Consider the following 9751-nt stretch of genomic DNA (forward strand, 5'->3'; position numbering starts at 1 on the left):
TGCCTGCGGCTCTCCCTCTTTTCCCATTGCACCGCCGACCGCCGTAGTGTTGGACGCTGCGGTAATCCGGCTCGTCTCGACTGCCGGAGCGTGGGTGAGGGCCGCCGGAGAGGGCTCCTCCTCGCTCGGTGGGGTTGAGGCTGCTGTCAGTGGCACAGACATGGCCGCCATCTCTTCGGCATCCATGTATTCTTCTAAAGATTGCGCTGCCTCAGGTTGCCTAGCTCTGGCTGCGTATGACTGCGAGCAGTCTGCCTGCGAATGCCCGAACGAACGGCAGGCGCGGCACCACGGTGTCGTGCACATCCTCCGGATGTGACCGATTTGGCGGCACCGCAGGCACATGGGTGGTCGGCCGGGTACGTCGATCAGTATAGGGCTCCCGTTGATCAGGGCTTGATGCGGCACTGCGTCGAGCGAGTTGGGCTCCCTGGGGATGATGTGCACCACCCTGGTGGTGCTGGTCATGTGCTCTATGCCGGGGCGGCGCCACCCTTCTCTCACGACGCGTAGTACTCGGCCGAAGCGGGCGAACTGTCGTGTGAGCAGCTCGTCCGGGGCTTTGGGCGGCATCCAATGGATCTTGACCTCTTTTTCCTGCTGGTTGGGGTTGATGACCAGGCACCTCCTCCCTTTGGCCTTGATCTCCGTTAGCGATGCCAGCTGCTGCATTTCTTTCTCCGTCCTGAAGGTCACCATCCACACGTGATTAAACTGAAAGGGCCCCATGTTGGTGATGGTCTTCAGGTCCGCCACCGCAGATATCGCTGCGACGATGTCGTCGATGCCGTACGGTCTGGCCGAAGGGTCCGCGTGCAGGAATACGGCGTTCTCACTCATTTTGCCGGTCGGGAGCGTGGGCAGCAAGGTCCGGTAGGCCGTCGCGGCCGCTGGCGCGGGGCGCGAGTCGTTGGAAAACCGGTCCGGCGCGGCCGCGCCGGTCCTTCTCGGAGAGCTCTCCGGGCGCATGACTTTCCCCGGGGAAACCTGGGGAGCGACTCCAGCGACGTTGATATCAGTGTTAGTAACGCGCCTTATATCTTTAACGCATTCAAACTACGTCGTCAGCGGCGTGCGTTGGCGACTCAGCGGCGTTATAGCGGCTTGATAACTGCGTGGTGTACACGTGATACTACAAACCCGCTAGTTCTGCATTCTCTCACGTGACTGCGCCTCCTCTCCCTTCACTCCGGTCGGCGCTTCGCAGCTGCGGTGCGCTGCGGTGCGGTGCACTCCTCCTCTCGAACATACACGTTAATTCACCAAGATTTCCGCAGAGGGACAAACGAGGCGTGTTAAGCCGAACGTGATCACGAGGGGGTGTTAATGTAACTACGGGCAAAATGCCACCAAACTTCAACAAACTCCCTCCCCCTCATAGCATCACCCCGTGCTTCGCACTTCCTCATACTCCCCTTCGGGGAAATGCGGGGGAATTTTTTTTCTTTGAGTTGCAGCTAGTGCGTACTCGTTTTGAGGCGCATTCTTGGCCTTCCCTTACGGATTCTTTTGAAGCCAACGCAGTATTTAGGATAGCGCTCCGTGTAAACTGCACGGTAATGAACACCAACGGCTGGAACCAAAAAAGGCGAGATCGACGTCCATAGATAAGTACGATGCAAAGCTATAAAGGCTGTCTATGATTAATCCTGTGTGCTTAATTCATTGGGAGAGACCTACACCTTGCAGTGAAACACCGGATTTTTAAAAGGCCGCAAATATATCCTTATATTACATATCCAACTGTCTCCTTAAGTGCTGCTTTATTATAAAAACCGATATTCTAAATGCTTCGAAAAATCAAGTACGTCTATTCAAAATGAAGCCGCACTAATGAACCACTCGTGATGTATTGCGCTTTAGTAATATGACTGTGGTGTCCACGCATGTCTCATCACAAGAAATATACAACCACATGCAAAGATCCCAACGTAACGCTGCGTAAACTTACGCAATGAAATATTATCAAGCAGTGAATGAGCTCGAAGACATCATTATACTCAACCTGTGCGCGCAAAGTGAGATACAGACAAGTGAGTAAAATAAAATGTTAAGTCGGGCGAATCAGTTCAAGTAAGGACATTTTCGCGACGGGTTCATCGCCGAATTCGGGCTGCAGTTGAATGCCCTGGCGAAAGGCGCGAAGTTCATAACAGCCTTGTTGCAGTCCAACCGGATCGATGGAAGGGTCTCTCTGTTGGAGCACATAGAGACACAAGCAGCGACGAAGAAGAGCTGCTCTTCATTGAGTCCGCTCACGACGCGCATCGACCGCGCTGCAGAGTCCGCCCCGAAAGAGTCCTCGAAAGCTGCGTGAGCGATCTCTAGGGCGGGGACTTCTGGGATGGTGCTCTCCAAGGCTGGATTTAGACACCCGTCCCTCGTGGCCAGCGCCTTCTTTGTGCCGACAGAAACCCACGAGTCGTTCGGACGCAGTCTTCCATGAGCATCGACGCGGATGCCGACGTCGTCGAACACCTTCACGAGCTGGGTGGCGTAGACAAGTCCCAGCGCTCCGTAGCCCAAGGCCTTGATGCCGAATATAGGGTTGTCGGGAAAGGACAGCGCTACCGCTGAGATGGGAACCTCGTTGAGGAAGTAGTCGTACATGATGAACGGCACAGTGAAGGGGCGAGGCTCCTTTTGCATGAATGCCGTGAGGCTGGCGTTATCGCGAAACACGCTCCTCTTAAGAACGGCGGACAACCAGCTCTCGATGAAGGACTGATTCGCAGAACTCGAAAACCAGCTTGCGAAGACCTGAGAGATACCATGCTCTGTGAGCAAATGTTTTGGTGGCCAAATTCTAGCCGCCAGCTTTTCAAGCTTCTGGCTTATTTCCTGCCTAAAGGCCTCGTCAGCCCAGGCCAGCCCGGCGACTTTGCTTAGTGCAGCATTTTTAATGCTGGCCAGCTGTCTGTCGATGGTGGCTCGAGAGGAGGAGTTGAAGTACCTCAGCACGTACAGGGATTCAATAAGCCCGGGGTAAGCCGCCGTCACTTGCTCCGCACAGAAGATGGGACGTCGTGACCGGGCTTCCTCCTCGTTGCCGTACGTGATAGACAGGAGCCTTCTGTCCGCAATTGGGCCATACATTTGTAGAAATATCCACGACAGATGCTTCAGTATTTCGCTGCTGCTGTGCTTGGTGAAAATGCGATCGAGAGCTTTTAAGAGAACCGCGTTCCTGAATGTGATGCTGTCGGAGAAAACGAAGGGACCGTAAAGCTTGATGCGATCGTTCAGCGCTCTCATCCAGTGTTGGGCGGAAATGCTTCTGGTGTGCGACTGCGCATCCCGCACAACGAACTGGACAGGCTTCGGAAGGCGTACTCTGAGAACACCGCTTAGCTCCTTAAAGATGTAGTCATTCACCGAAAAGTCGGCATCAAATTCCTTCGCAGGCACCGTGGCTGGTCCAGGGGCAAATTTGCTGACGAAACCATTCCACTGAGCTCTGTGGGCATTCGAGGCTTCGACACTATCGTGGATGTCCAACCAAACCCGAAGCGAACTTTCCCCGCCCACAATGATGTTTTTACTTCCATCCAAGTTCCGCCCAACGTTTAGTCCAAACCACAGTTCGACGCGCCAGTTAAAGGCAAGGTTCAGGAGAACATCCAATGCGTCTAATCCTAGAGAAGGCGCCGTGAGCCACGGAATGTTGAGCTGACTCATGAACTTCCTTAGCTTCCTGATGCCTTCTGCGGATTCCCCGTCGGTCACGTCAGCCATGCAAGCCTTATAAACGGAGGCCAGGTGTCTCAGAAGAGAGAGCTGGCGCTCAGCCCAACGTAGCATGTTGTCAAATCTCAACGCCTGGTAAGTAACACTCAAAGTCATTAATTTGGTGCCGTGTTTGTGCCCCTTAATAAAATTCGTCGGTGCACTACACGTGCGAGCTTTCATATCCGTACAGGGGTCGATACTGGTGTTCAGCATTAATTCGGAAAGCAATGCGACTTCTCCGCAATACCTTGTGCGGCACATCGGACCCTCCAAGGCAGTGGGAATTTCTCTACGTGGCTTCAAGAACCGTATGGTACCGTAAATAGCAAAAATTAGCACAGCGCAGGCTATGACGATGGCCACCAGGATTAGCCCCCTCCGGCTGTTGTTCTCGGTCGTCGAAGACGCAGAGAAGACCTGAAAGAAAAAGTTGCCGGCTTAGTTTTTCCATCGAAGCAATCTATAGGGACACACTCCATCGCGAACGCAGCTACCTTTGACATTGGCTGCTACATAGTGGCTTTTGCGGCGTTTTTAAGCGGCATGTTGATAGTGCGGTTAAGCTTGGCTAAATGTTACATCGCCCGTTTTACGTTTCAACGTTACGAAACTCACATGACAATGAGAGGTCAACAAGTCACCGCGCCACCGCTATAACCTCCTTCGAGAGAACAAAAAAGACCGGGCCCTCCAGTAACGTGAAACCTGGGGAGGGGCGAAGCATGCGCTGTCTAAGTGTATTCCTCATGGCGCGCGCTGATATACGCGACATCCCAATCACGAACACGGAGGAGAATTGAAATTCGAAACGGAGAACTGCAAATGTTAAAAAAGTGAGTACGGAGCGAAATAGAAGCAAGCAGGCAAGCGCGAACGAAAAGCGAGTATCGTGGTGTGTTCGTTTAGCATGCGTTTCCGCCGATGGATATGAAACGTTCTTGGGCGAGGCGTTGGAAAACGAGTGTCCCTGGGCTTTAGTACCGTGACCACATGAAAATACGACGACGAGAGACGACGATGACATGAGATGACCACAGCCCGATCCCCTTAAGTGCTTCGCTCTTAAAAACAAACGACACGGAATTAACATGTCGCGGTAATTACAGCCTGGCGATGCCTAACGTCCTCCTTCCTCGAACGTTGTCAATATTTCTCTACCCGGTGCTTTGCCGTTGCATCTTTTTGCGTGGGCGGCCCGCTAGCTTGACAGTCTAGTCCATTATTAATAGACTGGGAGTATGCTTAGTGCGTCCCGCCTCTCGCCGAAATTTCCTTTAGTGTACTCTTCTGGCCTGCGCTTGGGGTTCAGTTAGGTTTAGTTAGGCCAGGTTAGGTCAGGCTGGATTGCATTGAGGTCAGGTTGTATTAAGGTGGATTCGCTAATTCTCACGAGTCCACTTCCCACGTATGGGGCTGAATGACCAATCGTTCTAATCAAGACGTCACAGTCGGCCAATAAACAGGTGCAGCTTATTATTTGAGCTGCCAATTTCTGGGTCGCAAGTACGGCTTTCTGCGTTGTGTGATGTCATGATACACAAAACGCCATTAAGGCAAATTTTACGTTTGTCTTTGCTATTCGTTATATCAGCTGCCTCCCTTTCAGACAACAATTCCTTATTTAGGTGTATTGTGGTGAAGCGGCCTCACAGAATTTTTGGGGGGGCTAGCGTGTACCGTCGCATGGTTTTGCGAGCACATGATGACCAGTGCGAATTCGAGAGTTCCGTTAGTAGCCCCTCGCACGAGCCGGTGCGCCATTATGCGTGGGGCCACGTGGCTAAACGGGAACATGACAGGAAAGAAAGATGACCGCTTGTATTTACGGCCGTCGCTTTAAAATCTCGCCGTGCTGCTTGGCTATGGTGAATAAAGTGGCCAACGAAATAGTCAGGGAATGCGGTTATACAGAAGAGACAGCCTGCATTCCTAACGGCACAGTTTCCCTGAAAAGCAAACAGCACGACCGCTAAGTCCCCATCCGCTCTTTTACTTCAGGATAGCTACCGTATCCTTGCCATGTTCACATGTCAGTGTTAATATTACGTGCAGCTTGTCGTTCGATCTCGTTGCTTTCTATCACACATTTCGAATTCCTTTAGTGTTTTTCAAGCTATTCACCCACAGCCTCCTTGCCTCAATAAAGCAATTCTCTCTCTCTTCACCCCCAGCTGGTGCTGACGATTTTATAAGATTCCGCAGACGGGGAAGCTATCGGATAGCAACTTTTGACACCGTATTGCACTGAAATATAAAACATTTTTAGGCGCGGAGTAGCTTAGGACCGCACATTGTCGGTCCACGTCCCTGCGCATAGCATTTACAATAGCAAAAAACTACACTGGCACTGGAAGGATCCGAGCCTGTGTCCGGTAGACCAGACAGTGTTAGTCGTCTTACCCATTGGGCTATGACGGTGGGTTAGTACCGTGAGCCAAACGGCTTACTGCCTCGCCTGTAACGGTGCGGAGTACCTTAGGACCTCTCAATGTCCGTCCGCGTCCATCCGCGCGCAAACCACCATCAAGCGAAAATCAAGCGAAATTCCATGTGAGCCGCGAGTTGCAGTGTCATTTAGGGAATAATCAAGGTGCAACTCACGGCTCAAATCGAATGACGGTCGGGGCGCGAATCGGATGTCCCTCGGGGTGAAACTTGGATGTCATTTCGAGTCCCTGTACTCTGCACTCTCGCCATCATCCACGCAGTGGAGATGCTGCCATTTTTAAAGCTTCTTTTTCGTCTTTTTGCGCCGCTAGTCTTTCAAGGGAAGCTTGCGATTTGCAAAATAGTGCATCTATAAAATGGCCTTCTAACTTTCTGAACAGTCCCCCGTTTGCACGCAATCACTCCATACAGGCAGGATCATCAAGGGAGAATTTTCTTGGACGGTGCAAATATTTCCGAAGCGCAGTGAAAGGTGTCATGGCACGAAACGCATGTTTGTAGAAGGCCCGAGCAGTAATTTCTAAATGGGACAAAAATTACGACAGGAGAAGCTCTGGGATTTGACGCAGTGCTGGCTATCAACTCGTGATAATTTTCTCATATGAACACGTCTTCCTTAACACGGATCAACAAGTTTAGCGGGCTGTACTGTAGCTAGATAGAGCAACAACGTCACGCTCTGAGTGGTCTATGTCACTGACGCAGTAATGTAACCGGACCAACGCATTTGTTGCAGGGGATGGTCCGCGTCTCTGACTATTACTTTTGGCGCGGTCACCAGTCATGAGCATTCTGGCGCCCCCCCACCCCGCCCCCCCTTCCTTACTATCTGGAGGAGTGGAGACTTGCAAGAGGAGGAAGGGTAGTCTTTTTATCCTATGCTATTTTATCTTCCGCTGCAAAGCACACAAGTGCTTGACAAACTGAATCCAGTGAACACAGTTGTTGAAGTGTGAAGGCGGCTTAAGGATGCTTTACCGATGTGTTCTGTGTGTAATTTAGTTAAGTTCGTGCCACCAGGGGGCGCACAGTGTTAAAGTGGCCAGTTTTCACTGTAATCATCAGTAACCACAGCCCGGTTATAAAGAGCGTGTAATAACAATAAATGCTCTCTTTTCCTGTGGGCACGAGGTAGCGTCTGCGTCCCTCTGTCACGTTGGTGACTCGGTGTGCGTCAGATATAACGCCATGCCCGCCCTTTCAGAAGGCAGTAGCGAATGTGCCACGTGACGCAGCCTTTCTGTGAACTAACCGTGCACAGGATTATTATACTCACTGGTCTCGATGGGGGAGGCGCGTTGTTCTTGTCTTGCGTAATCAAGCTCCGCGAGTAGCTCGACTGCGGACTTGTCCCGCTCGGACTGCCAAGGGCTCCACTGCACTTGCTCGGCGCATGTCGTCCGGGCTTTGACGTGCACCTCTTCAAACGGCGCGGCGGTACTCTGGTGGTGTGCCGGCCTTCCCGAAGGATCAGGTGAGAGTAGAAGGCACTATTTAACGGAGGAAGGGGAGACAGGTCGCTGCTGTTGTTGTAGGGCTCAGTTGACGGCATGGCCGTCGAGGCAGCCGGCTCTGTCGTGGCGGATGGCGTCAGTTCTTCCTTCCTCGACGTTTCTGGAACTCTGGGCGGGCACGGCGTCACTCTGGGTGCTACGGCGGCCGCTTTCTCCGACCGCTCACGCTTGATTCCTGGGAAGGAGGCGTTCGTTTAGCAAGTGCTTATAATAACTAGCAGCCGACACAAAGGTTATAGCGGCGTGAACTACCTTTGGTAAAGTGTGCCACTTAGGACCGCGATTCTAAGGACCCGTTCGTGCCGACGTTACAGCGGCGATGGAAGTTCGCTAGCACGAAGTTTGTGCTCCATGCGCTTACCTCGAAACCTTAAAAATACTTCTTAGGGGTTTTCGAATGACTCAGGCCGAATAACTGCAAAGTAACCGAAGCGGAGAAAAAGGGCAGGGGGTTGGTAAAAGTGGCGCTGTTTTGTATTTTATCTCTTGGAGAAACACCCACGTCAAAGAGGTCGTGAAGCTAGCCGCATGTGACGTGAAATTCTCTCCAGTTCGCTGGTTATAATGGCTCAGCCACTCGAGCAAATCGAACGGCGGCATACGCTATATGCGCTGCGACATCATGCAGCCCACCTGGCACAATGTGGGTGTCCTTCACCTTCGTCTTCGAGCTGCCTGGTGATCGCTCGGGTATGTGCTTGGAGGGAGATGTCGCCATTTTTCCACCCGACGTCGGTGAGTTAAACGACTCGGTCTTGCCGGAGCCGGATGCTCACGTCCAGGCACGGGAAGGTTAAGTAGTCCAGTGGACGATTTGCATGAGACGAAGGGAAGGGCTCAGACGTGATAGGCAGCAAAGCGAATTTGGCTCGGTATCCTCGAAGAATGCTGGCCTCGAGAATATCGCGTGGTCGGCAGACACTTCGTCTTTGTCCTCGCGCCTTGATCCCGGCCATGCACGGGCTTAAGAAAAAGAAATAGTTCCCTAGAACTGCGCCAAACATTTGCATACCTACTCCGTCCCTTATATGAATACCTACAACTCTCGTATGAAACTATATGCTTCCTCTAAGTCAACGCAGCTACAATCAGCTTAACTTTTTCATTGGCATCATCAAAGCTCGCTTACAGGTCCCTGTAAATGTGTTCAACCCTTCGTTTCGTGCATCACCTAATACTACCCATTGTTTGCATAAATATAAAAAGGTGACTCTCCGTACACGCAAAGGACGGCTCGGGTATTGCTGCGTCAGCGATATCGACGGTCCCAGTCTACAGTGGCTACTCGACTGGCTGAACACTATCGCGGTTTCTGGTGACGTTCCGGTAACCTTGAAGGACGCTGAAGTAGTGCCCATCCTTAAACCTGGGGAGCCCCCCGACTGTCTAAGTAATCTTCGCCGGATTGCAGTAACATCGACCATCTGCAAGCTCCTTGAACGGATGCCAGCCACGCGCCTTACATGGTGGCTAGAACGATACAGGTGGTACCACCCGGCTCAGATTGGGTTTCGTGCGCACCTGGGCGCAGAAGACGGCCTAGAAAACTTCTCATCTATGGTGCTCTTAGGCAACAGATCCAACAAAATCCGCACGATCCTGACGATGGATATCCAAACAACTTATGACAACTTGAGCCACTCTGTAATAATTGGTATTCTACAGTGGCTCCTCCTTCCACCAGCAGTATGTCGTTTCGTGGCGTCTTTTCTGCAGAGCCGCTCTTTCTCCATCCGCATAGGAAAGGAAAGCGTGGGGCACTTCGTTCCGGAGCGAGGCGTGCCTCAAGGCTCCGTACTGTCTCCTGTGCTATTCAAAGTGGCAATGTTACCCTTGACATGGAAGCTGGCTGAAATATCGGACGCTTTCTTCCTCGTATATGCATACGATGTGACTGTGTGGTCTGTACACAATGAACTGCACCGCCAACAAGCAGGTCTACAAACTACCTTGGACATTACTTCATGGTGGTGATCAATTGTTGGATTGAGCCTGTGCCCTACAAATAATACCTTTATGTCAGTCACCAACTGTAGGGGCCGACGTCGGCTGTCGCAGAC

At 52.0% G+C, this 9751-nt stretch overlaps 1 protein-coding gene across 1 annotated transcript; it reads right to left on the reverse strand.

The window, feature by feature from the left end:
* Positions 1-1394: 1394 nt before the first annotated feature.
* Positions 1395-8409, reverse strand: LOC144179720 (endothelin-converting enzyme 1-like). The gene is made up of 3 exons (XM_077708163.1): positions 8325-8409; positions 7454-7866; positions 1395-4146 (listed from the first exon to the last, which is right to left on the reverse strand). The coding sequence occupies exons 1-3, from the start codon at positions 8407-8409 to the stop codon at positions 2065-2067; spliced, it is 2580 nt and encodes an 859-aa protein (XP_077564289.1). The 3' UTR covers positions 1395-2064.
* Positions 8410-9751: the final 1342 nt, after the last annotated feature.

Source organism: Haemaphysalis longicornis, unplaced genomic scaffold, assembly GCF_048455015.1.
Source record: "Haemaphysalis longicornis isolate Haplotype H1 unplaced genomic scaffold, Haemaphysalis longicornis Haplotype H1 scaffold_4, whole genome shotgun sequence".
Lineage (NCBI taxonomy): Eukaryota > Metazoa > Arthropoda > Arachnida > Ixodida > Ixodidae > Haemaphysalis > Haemaphysalis longicornis.